Source organism: Dipodomys spectabilis, unplaced genomic scaffold (genome assembly GCF_019054845.1).
Source record: "Dipodomys spectabilis isolate Male_0828 unplaced genomic scaffold, ASM1905484v1 ptg000273l, whole genome shotgun sequence".
Classification (NCBI taxonomy): domain Eukaryota; kingdom Metazoa; phylum Chordata; class Mammalia; order Rodentia; family Heteromyidae; genus Dipodomys; species Dipodomys spectabilis.
The window spans coordinates 7,829,585-7,851,406 of record NW_024870950.1 but is presented as its reverse complement, the minus strand read 5'-3'; the positions used below and the strand labels follow the sequence as shown (position 1 = coordinate 7,851,406).

Below are 21,822 nucleotides of genomic sequence, written 5' to 3'. Positions count from 1 at the left end.
TGTGGCTCACAGACCAACTTCAAAGTTTTTACTGATTTTCAATTGCAAGAGTAAAGTACAATCTTTGAAATGAACTCTGTGTGTGTGTGTGTGTGTGTGTTCATGCGCACGTGTGTATAAAGAGGAAAGCTAAAATCAACTCAAACTCTGTGAGATTGTTAGTATTTTGATTTGTTACTGCCCAGCCTCTATCTATCTATCGATCTATCTTAGATACTTATGGGGTACATATGTATGCATGAATATATGTTTTTTCATTAGTCCTTTAAAAGTTTTAGATAAGTAGTTCAAATAATTGAGAAGTATATATAGTGTAGATAATGAACATGAAATCTCTCTCTCTTTTTCTCTCTCTGTGTCAGTACTAAGGTCTGGATTCTATCCCTTAGCTTTTACACTCAAGGCTGGCACTCTACCATTTGAGCCACAGCTCCACTTCTAGCTTTTTTGAGGTTAACTAGAAATAAGAATCTCATGGACTTTCCTGTCTAGACTGATATTGAACTGTGATTCTTAGATCTCAGTCTCCAGGTAGCTAGCTAGGATTGGGTCACTAGCATCTGGTTCTCTTTTGATTGTAGTACTGATGCTTGAATTCAGAGCTTCATACCTGCTAGGCAAGTGCTCTGCCACTTGAGCTATACCGCCAGCCCTTCCTTCCTTTAGTGTGTTTAGTGCTTTCCATGGGCTGGTCTCACACTGTGATTCTTCTCTCTGTACCTCCTGTGTAGCTAGGATTATACATACTCAGATCCTTTTTTTTTGTTTTGAGACAAGGTGTTCCTGTGTGGCCCAGACTGACCTCAAACCTTTGAACCTCCTATCTCTACCTCCTGTGTAGCTGGGATTAAAGTGTGTACTACCACACTCAGATTGCTGTTTCTCTTAATATGATGTATATGTACTATAATTATGCTTTTAAATTTTACCACCTTCCTTTCTCTTGGCCTTAGGAATAGTTGAAATGAACGGCACTCATTTGAGAAGAAGGTGCTGGTATCATGGCATTCATTGTAGACCCCTAGATCAAACCTATGGCCATACTTGACCCCTGTCATGTGGTCAGGGTCCTTGGGGTCAGAAGAGATGTTAAGAAAAGATGATAAGATCCAGATGCCAGTGGCTCACACCTGTAATCTCTCTGTTCAGGAGGCTGAGAAGGGAGGATGGAAGTTGGAAACCAACGGGGATAGGAAAGTCCATGAGTTTTGTTTTTTTTCTGTCAGTTGTGGGGCTTGAACTCTGGGCTTGGGCACTGTCTCTCAGTGAGCACTCCACCGCTTGAGCCACAGTGCCACTTCTGGTTTTCTGGTGGTTTATTGGAGATAAGAGTCTCACAGACATCCCTGCCTGGGCTGGCTTTGAACCGTGATCCTCAGATCTCAGCCTCCTGAGTAGCTAGGATTACAGGTGTGAGCCACCAGCGTCCAAAGTCCCTGAGTTTCTTACCTCTAAGTAACTACCAAAAGCCCGAAAGTTTAGAGCTATGGCTCAAGTGGTAGGATGCCAGCGTTAAGTGAAAAACCTAAACATGAGTAAAGAGAGAGGGAGAAAAAGAAAGAGAGGGATGGATGGAGAGAGGAAGAAAGAGAGAGAGAGAACAGATGGTAAGAAAAGTGAGTTTCACAAGGCTCTCAGCCTTCCTTCTCTACCAGCAATCTCCATCTACCATTCCTTCCTCACTAGGCCTCTCCAGTTCCAAGAACTTGATCCTGGGAACATATAGCTGTACGTGAACACAAAGTCAAAGGAAAGTTCTTTATCAGCAGGAGGATTATTTTATTCAACGTGTTTCCTTACATGGGTTGGGACAATAAGGGGAAAGAATGAGATGAAATAAAAGGCCAGTTACTTAGGCTGCTTTTAATGAATCACCCCCTAGTGTCATTACCCATCTCCAGTCAGGAAAAGCTTGAGTTTTTCCATGCCAAGAAAAACAGAGGGCAGGAAGAAACAAATTACGACCTTGTTTGTGTTTTGTGTCTTAATGAGTTGATTTATAGGCCTTGATCTAATGATTATGGATGAAAGAAAATATTTCAGTGTCCCAAACCTAACCTGAACTTAACCGGGAGTGGGTCTCACGTCCACTGCTCAAAGTCAGCGCAAAGTTAAAATGAGTTGAGAATAAAGGATTAGCTTTGGAGCTGCCTGAAGGCACTTTCAACCCAGCAGCAGGGCCAAATTCCTTTCTCATACTCCAATAGCACAAAAGGCTGTTGAGAGTTTTCCCTGCTTTCCACTCATTTTAGAAGCTGGACATTAGCAAGTCAAAAGATGGTTCTTAAGTACCTACTGTGTGCCAAGCATCATGTCAGTGAGAATACAATGGTAGGCATACAGATGAACCAATACATGCATCAGAACAGATTATGTTGTCAAAAGTTTCATGGAGAGAAGGAAAGTAGGACAATTTTCTAGAGACTAGGTGATCACCAGGACAAGGTGACTAGCTTAGGCCTTATTTGGGTGCTGATAGTTAAGTTAACATCCGGAGAAGATCAATATGAGACTGAGAATGCTAGCACATGTCTATAACCCCAGCTACTCAGAAGGCAGAGAAAGAAGGATCTTCAGTTCAAGGCCAGCTTGCACAAAGTTAGAACATATCTCAAATCCAAAACCAAGTCGGGTGCTGGTGGCTCTCACCTGTAATCCTAGCTACTCAGGAGGTTGAGATCTGAGGATCGCGGTTCAAAGCCAGCCTGGGCAGGAAAGTTCGTGAGACTCTTATTTCCAATAAACCGCTAGAAAACCGGAAGTGGTGCTGTGGCTCAAGTGGTAGAGCGCTCGACTTGAGCTGAAGAGCACCAGGACAGCGCCCAAGTCCAGAGTTCAAGCCCTACAACCGACAAAAAAACAACAACAACCAAAAAACCCCCCCAAAACCAAAGCAAACCAACAAACAAGATCTAACACACACACACACACACACACACACACACACACACACACACACACACACACAGAAAAATTTGACATATGGTTCAAGTAATTTGTAGGGTGTTTGCTTATCATATGCCAGGGTCCTGGGTTCAATCCTGAGTAGTACTATATATAAAAAGTTGGGGTAGGAGACACTATTCTACACAGAGGGGTTATCCTCCAAGAGAGAGTCATGATTGATATGTAGAAATTGGGCCATCTCAAGCTGTGCAGTAGTGGCTCATGCCTATAAGCCTAGCTACTCAGGAAACAGGAAGAAAACTGTGGTCTGAGGCCAATCTAGGCAACAAGGTCACAAGACCCCATCTCAAATAATAGTTGGGAGTGTTGGTATGTGTCTGTTAACCCAGCAACTGTAGGAAGTGTAAAATAAAAAGGTGGGTCCAGTCATGGTGGCTAATTCAAAATAAACAGTGTAAAAATGGACCAGAGTATAGCTCAGCAGTAGTGTGCTTGCCTAGCAAAAGCAAAGACCTGAATTCAAACCCAAGTACCACAAAAAAAAAAAAAAAAGAAAGAAAGGAAAGAAGAAGAAATAAAGAAGAAAGAAAATCAAGCCATATATAAGAATTGTTTTTCAGGGCTGGGAAGGTGGCTCAGTGGTAGAGCGCTTGCCTTGCATGCATGAGGCCCTGGGTTTGATTCCTTAGCACCACATAAGCAGAAAAAAAAAAAAAAAGCCGGAAGTGGCGCTGTGGCTCAAGTGGTAGAGTGCTAGCCTTGAGCTGAAGAGCTGAGGGACAGTGCCCAGGCCCAGAGTTCAGGCCCCACGACCAGACCCCCCCCCAAAAAAAGAATTGTTTTCCAGCACTTGATTGGGAGAAAGGTTAGTAAATTAGTAAATTCCTTTCTGAAACTACAGTGTGATATAAATTTTTAAAATGTATGATCAGTTTAATTTGAAAACTTTGCTAACACACTTTGTTGAGCTGAGCAAACTAGCACTCAAACACATTGCCAGTGAGCATATAAATTGGTGTGACTACTAACAGTACAAATGCCTTTGATTTAGAAGTCTTATTCTTTGTTTCTTTTTTTTTTTTTTTGTCGGTCGTGGGGCTTGAACTCTGGGCCTAAGTGCTGTCCCTGAGCTCTTCAGCTCAAGGCTAGTGCTCTACCACTAGAACTACAGCACCACTTCCGGTTTTCTGGTGGTTTATTGGAGTTAAGATTTTCACTGACTTTACTACCCTGGCTGGCTTTCTCAGATCTCAGCCTCCTGAGTAGCTAGGATTATAGGCGTGAGTTGTCAGTGCCCGGCTCTTATTCTTTCTTTTTTTTTGGGGGGGGGTCTGGTCATGGGGCCTGAGCTCTGGGCCTGGGCGCTGTCCCTCAGCTCTTCAGCTCAAGGCTAGAGCTCTACCACTTGAGCCACAGTGCCACTTCTGGCTTTTTTCTTATGTGATGCTGAGGAATCGATCCCGGGCCTTGAGCATGCAAGGCAAGTGCTCTACCACTGAGCCATCTTCCCAGCCCTCTTATTCTTTCTTGTACATGCAAATAATGAAGTATTTTGTCTGTAATTTCAAAAGGCTAGAAACAAGAGCTGGAGGTATGTCTTCCATGGTCATGTACCTGCCTAGCAACAGGCCTTGAGTTCAAACCTCAGTACCACCCAAAAAATTAAATAAAATAAAAAAAACTGGGGGCTGGGAAGGTGGCTCAGTGGTAGAGTGCTTGCCTTGCATGTATGAGGCTCTGGGTTCGATTCCTCAGCACCACATAAACAGAAAAAGCTGGAAGTGGTTCTGTGGCTCAAGTGGTAGAGCACTAGCCTTGAGCTGAAACGCTGAGGGACAGTGCCCAGGCCCAGAGTTCAAGATCCACGACTGACAAAAAACAAAAAATACCAAAAAAACAAACAAAACTGGAAATGACCCAAATAAGCATCAATAGGAAACTGCTTAACTTATGGTATATTTATGCCAATCCATGAGTACTGAACAGTGGAAAACTATGAAATTGTAACAATGAACCAGGAGGTTCGATATTAGTAGTTAGTTGAAGCAATTTATTTAACCCATAACTATTTTTATCTCTCTAGCCACACCCTTGAGAAAGCAATAAATAAAAAAATACATAAAGGCATATAAATGGTATCTTGATAAAGTTGATTAAAAATAAATTATAATGGCTGGTGTGTATCTCAGTGGTACAGAATATGCTTAGCAAGCAAGTGCCCTCAGTTCAAACCCCAGCATGTCCTACAAAAAAAGTACACTGAAGGCTAATTGACTCATCATGGAGACCTGTGGGTTACTTATCTTTAACACAGCAGAGAAATGTCATTGACCAAAGGCAACTGGAACATTCCAAGGGCAAAGCCTTGATAAAGGAAACTTTGTGTGTATGGAAAAATGATTTTTCAAGGTAGCCCTTTGCCAAAAGATTAGAGGAAAAACTGACAATTGTGTAGTTGACTAACTTGATTATCTTCTTTAAAAAAAAATTTTTTTTTGTGTCGATCATGGGGCTTGAATTCAGGGCCTGGGCACTGTCCCTCAGCTCTTTAGCTCAAGGCAAACACTCTACCACTTGAGCCGCAGTGCCACTTCTGGTTTTCTGAGTGGTTTGTTGGAGATAAGAGTATCAGGGACTTTCCTGCCCGGGCTGGCTTTGAACCACGATCCTCAGATCTTAGCCTCCTGAGTAGCTAGGATTATAGACATGAGTCACTGCACCTGGCTTAACTTTAATGAAAAGAATCCCTAAATAGGTGTGGTAGTGCACACCTATAATCCCAGCTCTTGGGAGGCTTAGGGCAGGAAGATGGGGAGTTCAATGTCAGTTTGGGCTGCATATTGAGTTTAAACTTTCTCGAAACAGGTATGCAAAATTGTTAAGTGAATAAAGCAATATGCACAATGGACATACTCTGCATAAAAAGTGCCAAGTATGCCTGGTGCCAGTGGCTCACGCCTGTAATCCTAACTACTCAGGAGGCTGAGATCTGAGAATTACAATTTGAAGCCGGCCAGGGCAGGAATGTCAGTGAGACTCTTATTTTCAATAAACCACCAGAAAACCAGAAGTGGCACTGTGGCTCAAGGGGTACAGTACTTGCCTTGAGTTGAAGAGCTCAGGGACAGCACTCAGGCCCAAATTTCAAGCTCCACAACTGACAAAAAAAAAAAAAAAAGTCAAGTATAGTGACTAATGTTTGTAATCCTAGCTATTCCAGAAGGCTGATATCAGGAAGACAGAAGCTTGCTTGAGGCCAACCTGGGAAAAAGTTTGGAAGACCCCATTTCAACAGAAAACCTGGGTAGGATAGTGTGCACCCGTCATATCAGGTGGAGGGAAACATTAAGTAGGAGGATTGTGATCTGGGCAGAAACCAAGACCCTATCTCAAAAATAACCGGAGCTACTTACTCATGTGTATGATCCTAGCTCCTCAGGAGGCTGAGATCTGAGGATCGTGGTTCAAAGCCAGCCCAGGCAGAAAGGTCCATGAGGCAACAAAAAACTAGGAGTGGAGTTGTGGCTAAAGTGTCAGAATATCATCCTTGAGTGAAAAGGCCAAGAGTCCTAGACTTCAAACCCTAGTGCCTGCGTAAAACAAAACAAACTCAGAGCAATGTGGGGAGATATGGCTTAAGTGATAGCAATTGTGTAGCCTTGAGCTGAAACTCCAGTACTGCCAAATAAAAGTGGTTATTTGGTAAAAATTGAGAATGTATACGTGTGTATATATGTATATATGCATTCATATATATGTATATATACATTCGTATATATGTGTGTATATATATGCGCTCTCCCCTCCCACCAATATTAGGGATAGAACCGAGGGCCTTGCGTGCACCAGATAAGCACTCTACAACTGACGGCTTAACAGGTAATATTCGTGAACCAAACTTGGAATTCCAAGATGTTAGGACCTCTGGTGAAGGGACAGCTAAAGTGAATTCTATTTTAGGCCACAAAGAATCTAAAACAGTGCAGACAGGTCCTGATCACTAAAGAAATTCATTTAAAAATCAGATTCTTAGTAGTGGTCAACCTTGGGGTTCCATATCTTAACTCCTAATCGCAGTCTTGAGGCCTCAGGCCAGTCACCCTGAATCTCTAACACCGGTTATTCGATTACTGTGTGCTAAGCGTTTTACAGGCACATTCATTCAAAGTGCCAACCCCTTAGGAAGGCAGAGGCTCTCACACCCATTTTACCGGTGAGGAAACTGAGCCTGGAGGGAGAGGGGATTGGGCAGATCACAGCCTGGGATCAGGCGGGATATGAACACGTGGCTTCAGTACATGCCTTGCCTAGTGGTGGGGGAAACTGGGAAGGGAAGCAGGAAGGATTCTGGAGACCTGGGCCCCGGTTTGGGGGCTCAGCAGAACGCAGATCAGCCGTGGGTGCGCGTACCTGTGTGTGGAAATGTCTCCTGAGGAGACACCAGCCCCCGAGAAGCTTTTGGGCACCGCTCCAAAATCTCAGCCTGCGATTGGTCAGATTGGAGGGGTTGGACGACCCTGATTGGCTCATCCGGCCTCAGGCCAGGCGTGCAACCCGGTTACGGAAGCCGAGAAGGGCCAAGAGCCGTCTCCATCTCTAGGAAGTAAAGGCTGCAGCAACCCTAGCAGCCTAGAAGAGGTGTCTGTGTCTCAATGGCGACCACGGGAACTAGCGGCAGCGGCGGGAAAAGCCAGGACGGCGAGACGTCCGTCACCTACTATCGGATGGAGGAGGTGGCGAAGCACAACACCGCGAAGGAAACGTGGCTGGTGATTCACGGGCGAGTCTACGATGTCACCCGCTTCCTCAACGAGGTGGGGCGGGGAGGAGGGAGGGCGGCCCCCGGGAGCCGCAGGGTGAGGGGTGACCGGGCGGCCCCGAGCGTGCACAGGAAGGAAACGAGGCCTGGCAGTGGGCGATAAGGCGGACCAAAGGGACCGCGACCCTCAGGGGGCCGGGGGCGGGAGGTCGCAGATTGGCGAGGATCTCCAGCCAGTACCAATTCCCTTGCCAATTATGTAATCGCGTGCATTTCTTATGCAGCTTCTGTGCGCTAGGTTAAACTCTAGGCCGTCATCAGTCCCATTTTACACCTAGGGAAACTGAGGCTCAGAGGCAGAGAACTCTCAAGGTCATACACTCTCAAGGTTCTGATCCCTGTTCGAACCCACGTTGGAAGAGCCACATACCTGTGATCTTTCCAGAATGCCTTCGGAAGTAAAACCGTGTGAGGATTAATACTTTCTTGAGGATCTGGGGCCCTCTTTTCTGGATTATGTGTTTTCCTCTCCTGCTTCGAGTTGACCTTGAGTCCAGAAGATCATGAGATGAACTTTTTTCTTTCCCATTGACCTAGTAAGATTCACTCTTCAAACTTGCTGTGTTAGAGTTGGTTACACAAGTCTCAGAGATCATTGTGCAACTGAGTGATTTTTTTTTTAAGGAGATAGTTTTAAAAATATTTATTTAAAGTAACTTTATTGACAGAATTTACATACAATAACTTGCACTCATTTAAAATATACATATTTGCCGGGCGCCGGTGACTCATGCCTGGAATCCTAGCTTCTCAGGAGGATGAGATTTGAGGATCACGGTTCAGAGCCTGCCTGGGCAGAAAAGACTCTCATCTCCAATTAATCACAGAAAAAGCCGGATGTGGGCTGTGGCTCAGCCACAGCTCCAAAAGGAGCCCACCCATAGTACCCAGGCCCAGAGTTCAAGACCCAGGACCGGAAAAAATAAAATGTACATGCTTGATAAGCTTTGACAAATGTGTTCAGCCTTCTCATTATAAACCCGATTAAGAAATAAGAGACTTGGGCTGGAGATGTGGTAGAGCACTTGCTCTAGCAAGTATGAGGCCTTGAATTTATGCCCTAGCATTGCCAAAAGAAAAAAATATTTCTGTTATCTTAAGTAGTTATCTTTGTCCCTTTGCTGTGGTTATCATTCGCCCTAGCCCTAGAGAATTACTGATGTTCAGGCACTAAAGATAAATTTGAAGCTTTGATTTATGTGTGCTTATTTTATAATAGAGAAAATATTCTGTGGTCAATTTCCTGTACTAGCTTTGTATAATATAACCTTACTGTAACTGAGAAAATTTTTTCCTGTTCATTTTCTCGGAGGCAAATTACTAGGAAAATATTTTTTTCTATTAATTTGAGGGCTAGTAAAATAGTTTTTCCATTCATTGCTACACTCTGACTCAATTCCATAAATGCTTTAAAAACTTAGCTTCCCAAAGAGAATATGTGCAAATATTTCTAGGGAAATAATTCAGGGATTTAGGAATTTTTCTATGTGTAGCATATTGGCATCTTTTTTTTGGGGGGGTCCGGTCATGGGGCCTGAACTCTGGGCTTGGGCGCTATCCCTCAGCTCTTCAGCTCAAGGCTAGTGCTCTACCACTTGAGCCACAACGCCTCTTCCAGCTTTTTTCTTTTTGCTTATGTGGTACTGAGGAATCGGACCCAGGGCCTCAGGCATTCAAGGCAAGCGCTCTACCACTGAGCCACCTTCCCAGCCCTAAAATTTTTTTTTTTCTAAGGGATTAAAAAAATTATTTATGGGGCTGGGAAGGTGGCTCAGTGGTAGAGCACTTGCCTTGCATGCCTGAGGCCCTGGGTCCGATTCCTCAGCACCACATAAGCAAAAAGAAAAAAGCTGGAAGTGGCACTGTGGTTCAAGTGGTAGAGCGCTAGCCTTGAGCTGAAGAGCTGAGGGACAGCGCCCAGGCCCAGAATCCAGGCTCCAAGACCGGACCCCCCAAAAAAAATTATTTATGTGGTACTGAGGAATCGAATCCAGGGCTTCATGCATGCTAGGCAAGCACTCTACCACTAAGCCACATTCCCAGCCCTGGTGGTTATTTTTGTAATGAATACAAAATTATATTCGTTTTAGCTTTGTGTATGTGTGTCTGTGTGTATATGTGGTTCTGGGGATGAACTCAGGACCTCAGGATTCTAGTAATATCTTTGGAGTAGTAGTAAATGAGAGGTACTTTGAGAGATTTGAAGGTAAATTCCATCTGGCAGTGGGAAGGAGCAGTGGTTCATGCCTGGCTGATCCAAACTGGATCTCCAGTTTGAGACTCTTGTCTTAAAAAGCCAGTACATAAGTAAATAAACAGATTGCAAATAATGGTAAATTGAATGCTGTGGACTGACTTGTGGGTGAGATGCCCCACATGGGTAAGATGACCTGATGAGTGAATCTACTTTGATTTATCTGTGCATTTTGCATGGGGGTGTGGACAGGTGCATTTTGCATGGGGGTGTGGACAGGTCTATGTGCACCTAAACGATAAAGTCAGCGCTCCCTCCCTACATCTTGCTATGTTCCAGGCTCCTTGCTGTGTTCTCAAATTATCACCAATAAGAGAGCCCTGGCTCTCTGTGTAAGAGTTCATAATCTGGTGGGAGGAAAGGCATGAAATAATTGCAGTGGGGAGGAGTAAATTCCAAGAAGAGAAGATGAAGAAGAAGAGAAGCCCTTTCTGCAGCAGCGAGATGCACGGTGACAGGGTCCAAGATCTCTGGTTATGTTTGAATCCACAGACTTGACTCAACTCGGCCTGGTTGTACCTTTGCCAGCCGGGAGCTATTTGGCCTGTTTTACCTGGCTCGTTCTCTTCTGGAAGCAAATGCCTATGGGCCCTCACCATTTCCTCCTGTTCACCATCCATATCTATTATCTTTCCTTGCCTTGTCAGATTGTTTAGGAAGTGGGTTTTAATCCTCTCCAAAGCTTTAATCTCTGTATTTTACTTAGGTGATGTAATATGTTGGGCTAGAGGTCACTCTTTTCATCATTCCGCCTCATGTCATAGCTTCCTCCATGTTTCTCCATTTCATTTTCCAAGTCAGGTGGTGTCTAGTAACTCTATTGTTCCATTTTAATTACGTCAGGGTGGAATTTCCATCCACAAAGAACTTAACGGGATTTTTTTTTTCCAACAAGATTTTTATTCTGTAACTCTATCATTCTTAGAATTCTCTCTTCTTCTGTGTTCTTTCCATTAGCATTAATTACCATTCCACTAGTATTTAATAAAGAGACTAGGGATTGAAAATCTGTCAGATAGTGATCTGAGCAGATAATTTGTTCATTAGGAATCAACAAATAGATCCATGGAAACAAATTGGAGTTGTACAGAAAGTTCTTATTTATGCAAGACAACTTAGCATGTGATAAAGGTAGTATTTGAAAACAGTGGAGGGCTGGGAATATAGCTAGGACCACTTGCCTAGTGTGACTGAGGTGCTATCACTACGAAAAAAGTAGACTAATAGAGGAAAAAAAATGCTGTCTTCAATAAGTTGTGTATAGTTGTTTGCCTTTTTCTCCTAGTGTTTACAGGGGGAAAAATCCTTGTGGTTTTGTCAAGAATGTAGTTTTTGCAGAGCGGCAGTGGGGAGAAGGCTGGGATAGAGATGGCTGGGCCCACAGTCCCACGAAACCAGGCTTACTGACCCCTAGTTATTTATTTATTTATTTTTTTGTCAGTCGTGGGGCTTGAACTCTGGGCCTGGGCACTGTCCCTCAGCTCTTCAGCTCAAGGCAAGTGCTCTACCACTTGAGCTACAGCGCCACTTCCGGTTTTCTGGTGGTTTATTGGAGATAGGAGTCTCACGGTCTCTCCTGCCCTGGCTGGCTTTGAACCGCGATCCTCAGATCTCAGCCTCCTGAGTAGCTAGGATTACAGGCGTGAGCCACCAGCGCCCGGCTACCCCTAGTTATTTTTGAGGGACCCAAACAACTGTCTTTAGGGTCCTGGAACACTTGTGGGCAGTGGTACCAAATGGAGTCAAACTAGACTTATCGATGAAGCTGCTTACCGAAGAAACAGTCTTGGATGTGTTTAAAGCAATGTCTACCATCAAAGTTCAAATGCATGTAGTCAGTCAGAGGGGCTTTGATGGTCTATTCTAGACCAGAAGCCATAATTATGATTTCTTAATTCTTATAAATATAGTGAATGTAGTAAAAAAAAAAAAAAAAAAAAAGAATGAAAGCTAGAAGTGGTGATGTGGTTCAAGTGGTAGAGCGCTAGCCTTGAGCTGAAATGCTGAGGAACAGTGCCCAGGCCCAGAGTTCAGCTCCCATAGTGAACAACAACAACAAGAATAAATTAAAATAAAAAAAGAATGAAAAGAGTGGAGTTGTAGACCAGGCAGTGGTTAGCCTGATTAAATGTCCTGTTTCAAGAATGAGAGGCAGTGTATTGTTTTTTTCCTCCTATTTTTTTGTTGGTCGTGGAGCTTGAACTTTTTTCACGTAAGGTGAGCACTCTACTACTTCGAGCCACAGCACCACTTCCAGTTTTCTGGTGGTTAATTGAAGATAAGAGTCTCATGGACTTTCCTGCTGTGGCTAGCTTTGTGATCCTCAGATCTCAGCCTCCTGAGTAGCTAGGATTACAGGGGTGAGCCACCAGCACTCGGCTTCTTTCTTCTTTCTCCCTTCTTCTCCTTCTCCTACTCTCCCTTGCCCTTCCTCTCCCCTCTCCTCCTTTCTTCCTTTGTGTGTATGTATGTGTGTGTGTATGTATGCGTGTGCTGGTATTGGGGCTTGAACTCAAGGCCTGGGCATCTGTCCCTCAGATCTCAGCCTTCTGAGCCACTGGCTGTGTATTTTGGTCTGACAATACTTACCTCAGCATTTTCTAACTTATTCCCTCAAGCATGATTTGTATGTATCTGCATATATTAAGATTAAAATGAGCAGTTGATTTTGAACCTCCAGCATTGACCTTGCTGGGAACTGGGTGAATAATGTCCTTTTTTGTTTGATATCCAGCTTGCAAGTGTGTCAATTAAATGGCAGAGGTTACCTCTAGGGCAGATACTGAGTAATAAGAAAATGCCTGGGTGCGTCCCAAGCCTCTGCCTTGGCTTGCTGTTGAACTTATTACACAGTCTCTCACTCCTGATGGAGTGTTACTATTTTATTCACCGATAATGGAAGGTTTTATCCTCTTTGCCAACCATTTTTCTTTGTTGGATCAACAACCAACTGGAACGGGGAAGGAATTTGAAAAGGAGGAGCATTTAGATTTGTTTGTATTCATTCATTCAATTTGGGGAAGAGATGAATTCTCCCCATGCTGTCCAGGCTGGTCTTGAACTTCTAAGCTCAGCAGCCTTCTTCTTCGGGCTTCCAAGAACTGGGACATATATATGCCACCACTCCACAATGTTTGTTGCTAATAGTGGCCAATGGGCAAGGTTAAGCATTTCCTGGATTGGAGTGAATGGGTGTAGTGTTGGCCTGCTGGAAAGGTCCCAGTAGTTACTGAACTATTTTAAGGTTTTTGAAGTTGAGGCTCTTGAATAAATAATTGAAGAGTCAATGGAGCGAGTGAAATAAAATTCAGAAAGATTTTTGGGCCTTGCACTCTTACATGGCTTTTCACTCATGCTGGCACTCTGCTACTTGAACCATTCATCCATTCTGGCATTTTGCTGGTTAGCTGGAGATAAAAGTCCCATTTGTCTGCCCAAGTGAACTTGGAACCTTGATTTTCAGATTTCAGCCTCTTGAGTAGCTAGGATTATAGGTGGGAGCCACTGGCACCAGACCTTTTTTTCTTTTTTAAACAGACAAGTGTTTTTAGGTTGAAGAGGAATAATGTTGAAAATTGTTAGTTGAAATAAGATGTTATCTTTTGTAGAAGCATGCAGAACTCAAGGTTGGTACTCCTGGGTTGTTGTTTCCTTTAAGTGATGTCCAGGCTCATGCCTATAATTCTCGGTACTTAGGAGGCTGAGATCTGAGGAACCGTGGTTTGAAGCCAGCTCAGGCAGACAAGTCCTTGTGAGACTCTTTACTTCCAATTAACCACTCAAAAACCAGAAGTGGAGCTGTGGCTCAAAGTGGTAGAGCACTAGCCTTGGGCAAAAGAGCTCAGGGACAATGCCTATGCCCTGAGTTCAAGCCCACAACTGAAAAAAATAAAATAAAAAATAAGTGTATAGTTTAGTGGTTTTCGTCATCTCCAAATGGTTGTACAAATGTCAGAGCTTGCTTGCTTGCTTTCTTATCTTCTTGCTTTTTTTTTTGTCAGTCCTGAGGCCTGAACTCTGGGCCTGGGCACTATCTCTTGGCTCTTCAGCTCAAGGCTAGCACTCTACTGCTTGAGCCACAGTGCCACTTCCAGCCTTTTCTGCTTATATGGTGCTGAGGAATTGAACCCAGGGCCTCGCGTACGAAAGGCTAGCACTCTACCACTGAGCCACCTTCCCAACTCCCCCCCCCCCCCCGCCCCCTTTTTTTTTTGAGACAGAGTCTTCCTGTGTAGCCCAGGTTGGCCTCAAATTTCCTATACCAAGATGGATTTGAACTTGTGATGCTGTGTGCTGGGATTGTAGGCATGGACTTAGAGGTCTGGTTTTTAACTTCCACTTTTTATCACATCAGAAAGAAACATGCCTATTAGCTATTACTTCTCATTTCCTCTCCTATACTCAACTCTGTGGATTTTCCATCTCCAGACATTTTGCATAAATAGAATCATACAATACGTGGCCTTTTGTTACTGACTTATTTTAATGTTTTCAAGGTTTATCTTTGTTATAGGATGTATAGGTACCTTTTTTTTCTAGTACCAGGCTTTAAACTCAGAGCTCAAAAGTCAATGGAGCTTTCTTGCTTATAGCTGGCAAGTGGCTTGCGCTACAACTTGAGCCCAAGTGCCAGGAGATGGAATTTTGGGGACTTTTCTACTTGCGCTGGCTTCAAACTGTGATCCTCCACTTCTCAGCCTTTCAAGTAACTATGATTACAGGTGTGAGGTACCGGGGCCTGGCCAAATTCTTAATTTTTGATAAAGTTTTTAAATTTTGTTGCTTATGGTTTTGGCATCTTGAAGAAACTCCAAAGTAATGAAAATGTGTTCCTATGTATTCTAAGCCAAGATGATGTTTATCACTGTTTCAGGAGCTGTGAGATGAAGTCTATCACTAGTTATAGAAACTGGTTGGGCCATTCTGATGAGCAGGGTTTTTTGTTTGTTTGTTTGTTTTAATCAAACCTAGTCCCATCCATCTTAAAAACATCGGGCTAGCATTGGAACACACTGATCCTTAGATCACTTTAAGGAGTAAAAATGCTTGTATGTATTCTAGTTTCTTTCTCCCTTATCCAGCCACTTCTCTGGTGCATTTAAATTTTTTCTACGGCTTGTTTTCACTGTATTAACCAACAGTCCCACAAGTCTGTTCTCGTAAATCCTGAAGGACTGAGATTAGCCTGGTATTTGGAGTTTCTAAGACTAAGCAGGACTGAAAATAAATTCATCTTCCTCCAAACTCCTCTGCCCTATGTCTGCTGCTAATATTGCTTAATTTGAAACCTAGTCTTCTTTGTCCCTTTTGTGTGTAATTAGTGATTTTCAAATTGATTATTGACGGTCATGGAGCACTTTAATCATGTACACTTACTTGATTGTGTGTATGGGGCTTCCATCCAAAATGTTGCTTCCAGAAAGTGTTCTGCAGCTAAAAATGTTGTGAAAAATCTCTGCCCTCTATCCAGTCAGTAAACACATCCAGGTGTTTCCTCTGTTCAAATGTCAAGTGCCTGGGTTTTTTTTTTTAAGGCTTTTTTTTTAAAAGCAGCAACAGAAAAAAAAATGCACAAAACCTGAAAGCACATTCAGTGAGTTTTCACTAAGTCAGCACATTTGCGAAATCCCCTCCGAGTGGAGGAAGAACATACTAGCAACCTAGAAGTGCTCCTTCCCAGCTTGTCCCCGCCCCATCTCCAAAGCCACCGCTGTCCTGACTTCCAACTCCAGATGCCATTGCCCACATAATATACTCCATATACATGTTCTTTTTTTTTCAGCTGCCTGGCATGTATATCATATACATGTCATATATGTCATATATGGCCGGGAGCTGATGGCTTATGCCTGTAATCCTAACTGCTCAGGAGGCTGATATCTGAGGATCACAGTTCAAAGCCAGCCCCGCCAGGAAAGTCTATGAGACTCTTTTTTTCTTTTGGTGGGGGGGTCCGGTCATGGGGCTTGAACTCTGGGCCTGGGCGCTGTCCCTCAGCTCTTCAGCTCAAGGCTAGCGCTCTACCACTTGCGCCACAGCGCCACTTCCGGCTTTTTTCTTTTTCTTTTTGCTTATGTGGTACTGGGGAATTGAACCCAGGGCCTCATTCATGCAAGGCAAGCACTCTACCACTGAGCCACCTTCCCATCCCTCTATGAGACTCTTATCTCCAATAAGCCAACAGAAAACTGGAAGTGGCACTGTGGCTCAAATGATAGAGTGCTAGCCTTGAGCTGAAGAGCCGAGGGACAGTGCCCAGGCCCAGGGTTCAAGCCCCATGATCAACACACACACACACACACACACACACACACACACACACACACACACACACACACACACGTCATATATGGAATTGATTTTATTTTACTTTTCTATATTATTGACATTTTTATATTATGAAAATGTATTTCATAAAATCTGCCATCTTAAATTTTGTAAAATGTGCAGTCCAGCAATTGTATTGTCCATACCTGTGAATCAGGCATCCAGAACTTTAAAAAATTTTTAATTTTAATTTTTTTGTTTATGTGTTACTGAGGAATCGAACCTAGGGCCTCTTGCATGCTAAGTAAGCACTCTACAACTAAGCCACATTCCCAGCCCTCTCCAGAACTTTTGAATCTTGAAAACTTCAAACTAGACTATTCAACAAATCCCTTTTCTCCTCTTTGGATAGCAACTAGTCTTCTACTTTCTGTTTATGAATTTGACAATTTTAGAAATGTCATATAAAGGTAGAATCCATTCTCTGATTGGGTCACTTAGCATAAAGTTCTTGAGGTTCATTTGTTGCAGGAGAATGTGACTGGATTTCATTTTTTTAAGAATGAATAATAGCCAGTTGTATGTACATACATCACATTCTGTTTAACTCATTTATCTCCTGATGAACATTTGAGTGGCTTTTGCCTTTTGGCTACTGGGAATAATGCTGCTGTGAAGGTGGTAGCATGAATACTTTTTTGGTCAGTTGTGGGGCTTGAACTCAGGGCCTGGGCACTGTTCCTGAGCCTCTTTGTGCTCACAGCTAGTGCTCTATTACTTGAGCCATAGTGCCACTTCCGGTTTTTGAGTGGTTAATTGGAGGACAAGAGTCTCATGGGGACTTTTCTGCCCAGGCTGGCTTTGACCACGATCCTTAGATGTCAGGCTTCTGAGTAGCTAGGATTGCAGGTATGAACCACCGGTGCCTGACTTTACAAATACTTCTTGAAGCCAGGTGTAGTCACAAGTGCCAGGTACTCTGGAAGCAGAGGTAGGATTGTGAGTTTGAGGCCAACCTCTGATACATAGTAAGCCCTTGTGTTCCCCCCCCCCCCCCCCAATCTAAACAAATTACAAAAAAAACCAACTTTGAGACCATATGCTAATACACACACACACACACACACACACACGCACACACACGCGCGCGCGCGCACACACACACACACACACACACACACACACGCACACCCTCGATTGGGATTATTAGATCAATAATAGTTCTATTTCTTGCCATTTAAGCCATGCCTCCAGCTCATCTTTTGCTGGTTAATTGGCAATGAGATACCCTCAGATCTTTGTGCCCAGCTGGCTTTTTAGCCACAATCCTCAGATCACAATCTCCTTAGTAGCTAGGATTACAGGCATGAGCCACTGGCTGTGGTAGTCTTAATAATGACAGGGAAGGGAACCAACCTACACTCACACATTGTGCCCAGTAGTCATGTCTCCGTAGTCTCTGAAATCTTGAACAGTTTCTTCTTGACTTGCTGACCTCAGTTACTTTTGAGTGTCACAGGCCATTCATCTTCTGGACTGTCACTCATTTTACACACTTGTCTTAGACTCACCATCATACCCTTAGCATGCAGTTTGGGCCAGAATATTACAGAAATTCTATTCCTTCCTGTTGCATCCTCCCAGGTAACACACAATGGCAATTTGTTCCATTACTCCCATTCAAAGGAGAAAAGAACAAGAAGAATTGGGGACCAAAGGAAAAATATACATGGATTTGCTTCTCAGAAAACCCTTGGTTCATTAAATACTTTTTCCTTCCAGCATCCTGCTGGAGAAGAGGTTCTGCTGGAACAGGCTGGTACCGATGCAAGCGAAAGCTTTGAAGATATAGGCCACTCCTCCGATGCCAGAGAGATGCTGAAGCAGTACTACATTGGTGACGTCCACCCGGTAAGAATGGTCAGAGAACAAACTTGTGAGCATAGCACAGCACAGCATCAATAATAGAGCACAACATCACATAACATGAGAATGAATGATTAGAAAGCCATTCAGCCTAGCTACTAGGTTACATTGTTCTAGAATCATCTAGCCTTATAGTATATAGCACACAGTATCTCTGAAAAGCTAAAGGGACTGGTGTTTGGATTATTTTTATTGATGATTGATTCCTGTAGTGAATGAATCCATATGTAAAACTGTGGTGGTTTGGTTGTTCTTGAAAGCCCCTTGTAAGCCTGGGTACTGGAGGCTCATGCCTGTAATACTAGCTACTTGGGAGGCTGAGAACTAAGGATCGTGATTCAAAGCCAACCTGGGCAGAAAAGTCTGTACGACTCTTATCTATAATAACTACCAAGAAGAAAAAAAGCCAGAAATGGAGTTGTGGCTCAAGTGGTAGAGTGCTAGTCTTGAGCAAAAGAAGCTCAGGGATAGTGCCCAGGCCTGAGTTCAAGCCCCAGAGCTGGCATACACACTAAAGGTGGTAACTATAGACTTAAATCCTTCATACTTAACCATTCTAACAGGAGACCCTGATATGCTAAATGTGTGTGGGGGAAGTGAGGGGAGGTGGGTCAGGCTAGTTCTTCAGACCCTGGTTCCCACAGATAATACACTGCCAGCAAAAACTAGCCTCAGGTTCCAAGATTAGAAACAAACAAATCAGAAGAGATCATGTGGATGTGTCTTAAAACATTGTTTTCTTTTTCACAGAATGACCTTAAACCCAATAGTGGTAGAAAGGTAAGGGTTTATCAGTTTATCTTGTGTGTCTCTACTGTTTATATTTGTTTACTCAAGTAGAATTGCTTGTGTGTATGTGTGTGTGTGTATGTGTATGCTTGTGTGTGCTGGGTCTGGGGGCTTGAACTAAGTAAGGGCCTGGGCACTGTCCCTGAGCTTTTGTGATCAAGGTTAGTAGTACTCTACCACTTGAGCCACAGCTCCAATTCCACCTTTTTGCTGGTATTAAAGACTCACGGACTCTCCTGCCTGGACTGGCTTTAAACCACAATCCTCAGACTTCAGCCTACTGAGTAATTAGGATTACAGGCATGAGCCACCAGTGCCAAGCTTATAGAAATTTGTTTATAGGTTAAAGTTTAGAGAAATACAGCTTACTCTTGCCTATGTAGAACGTGCGATAATAATTGCTTCTATATAAAGAAAGAGAAAGTTACTTTTCTCTTAAAAGTTATCTTTGTTATGAATAATAGAGAGGTTTTTTTCCTCTTGGATTCCTAAATTTAATTCATTGGTCACATAGGTTCACATAGGCCCATACCCTTTCCAATGACTATGTAGGTACAATCAGAAGTCTGAGTATTTGGAAAATCTTAATGTACCCTGACTGATTACCAGGAGGAAAATACTTTTCTGGGCTGGGAATGTGTCTTAGTGGTATTGTGCTTGCCTAGCATGCATGAAACCCTGGGTTCGATTCCTCAGTACCACATAAACAGAAAAGGCCAGAAGTGGTGCTGTGGCTCAAGTGGTAGAGTGCTAGCCTAGAGCAAAAAAAAAAAAAAAACTTAGAGACAGTGCCCAGGACCTGAGTTCAAACCCCAGGATTGGAAGAAAAAAAACAAAAGTCTTACCCTCAGAGGTGAACATTTCATTCACAGGATATTCCCTCTAGAGGGGAGGAGTCCTTTCCAGGGGTGGTTTTTGTTGTTGTTTTTTTGGGAGCTTGAACTCAAAGCCTGGACACTGTCCCTGAGCTGTTTATGCTCAAGGCTTAGCACTCTACCACTTGAGCCAAAACACCACTTCTGGCCTTTTCTGTTTATGTGGTACTGAGGAATTGAACCCAGGGCTTCATGCATGCTAGGCAGGCATTGTACCACTAAGCCACATTCCCAGCCCCTTTTCCAGTGGTGTTTAAAGCCAGAAATTTCCAAATTATCTTTTTTCGTCAGTTACTGGCCACAGAGACACACAGCATAAGTCAGAAGCTGCCTGAATGCTAGCAGACCACTCTGTTAAATTTGCTGAAGGTGTCCTGTGTCCTAAAATCTGCTTCCAATTTTAAATACTTGGAATAGCAAACATCCCATTTAAGAAGTGAAACATAAGCTTTTTATACACTTTCTACACCTTTTACTTAAGCTTTTGAAAGCCTACATAATAAACTATGACAGGCCAGAGGTATACTTGTAATACTCCTTGTCTATGTTTTAACACATCATCATCATTCTGGATCATTCTTCCCTACATTTGTGTCCTGATGATAAAATACACCACATTTTTTAAGTGTGTGTGTGTGTGTGTGTGTGTGTGTGTGTGTGTGTGTGTGTACCCTTGCTCATGTTTTCTCTTAAACAGAGCTTATAGTGATATCCCTATCTGCTGACCCCCAAGACCTATGCCCTGGGGTGGCCAGATGTGACACTACTTTCTTGTTCTTGCAGCTAAATCTGATTGAGTGAGTAATTGGGTTCATTGCCTGTTGAAATAGTATCTGGGAAAATACTCCATTATGGAGCTAGTGGAAGAGAGAAATCTCCATGTCATTCTCCTTCAGAGTTCCTAGACGTAGAAGAATAACACTTCCTGTTTCCTTCTCTCCACCCATTAGAAGGCTGCTCCCATAGCTCTCAATAAAATGCCCTTGGCTCAGAAAATTGTGTTGAAATAATTAGATACGATTTTACAATTCCAGGTCATTTGAGTCCTTCATTTTACAAATGAGGAAACAGCTTTAGCATTCAGCAGCAAGATATCAGACATCATTTTATAAGAAGTTTCCTCAGATAGGCTAAAGTATTTCCTTTTAACCTACAAAATCCCGCTTAAGTATTTATATGTACTACATATAATTATTATTTATTTTATGGAAGAGTTAAAACATTAATAAATTTCGAGCTTTTAAGAATTAGTTTTACTGGGCTGGGAAGGTGGCTCAGTGGTAGAGTGCTTGTCTCGCATGCATGAGGCCCTGGGTTCGATTCCTCAGCACCACATAAGTAGAAAAAAAAAAGCCGGAAGTGGTGCCTTGAGCTGAAGAGCTGAGGGACAGCGCCCAGGCCCAGAGTTCAGGCCCCACCACTAGCCAAAAAAAAAAAAGAATCAGTTTTACTTACAGGGTTAATTTCTATTAGTTTTGAGGTAAAAATCATAGCAATTTGTTGTGTACAAATCTGTTATAAACTACTTGGAGAATAAAGAAACATGTCTTAAAGCTGGGTGCTGATAGCTCACTCTTATAATCCTAGCTACTCTGGAGGCTGATATTATAATCTCTGCTCAAAGCCAGTCCAGCCAGAAAAGCCTGTGAACATCTTATCTCTTAATTAATCACCAAGAAAGTAGAAGTGGAAGTGTGGCTCAAGAGATTTAGCACCAGCCTTTAGCAAAAAAAAAAAAAAACAGAACAAAACCTGAGAGATAGCCCCTAGGCCTTCAGTACCGAGGAAATAAGTAAATTAAATAAATAAATAAATAAAGTATATGTAGTAGGGCTTGTGCTTGAAGAACTTTGGATTATATTGGATCTGCTGTTTTATAACTAAAATCATAGTTTTGCAGTTAGTACTTTCTGTAGACTAGGTTGAGAGCATTATAGTCTGGATACACAAATAACCAGTCACAAGTGCTTGAATACCTAAAGGGA

General features: G+C 43.0%; 1 protein-coding gene across 2 annotated transcripts in view; it reads left to right on the top strand.

The window, feature by feature from the left end:
* Window positions 1-7,486: 7,486 nt before the first annotated feature.
* Window positions 7,487-21,822, top strand: part of LOC122126227 (cytochrome b5 type B) — a 30,194-nt gene continuing 15,858 nt past the window's right edge. For both annotated transcript variants that reach the window (XR_006150868.1, XM_042700894.1), the window contains exons 1-3: window positions 7,487-7,721; window positions 18,030-18,158; window positions 18,924-18,953. Coding sequence is in view for 1 of the 2 variants with exons in the window: in XM_042700894.1 (XP_042556828.1) it covers window positions 7,560-7,721; window positions 18,030-18,158; window positions 18,924-18,953 (321 nt within the window). In the remaining variant the exon portion in view is untranslated. The remainder of the gene's footprint in view (window positions 7,722-18,029; window positions 18,159-18,923; window positions 18,954-21,822) is intronic.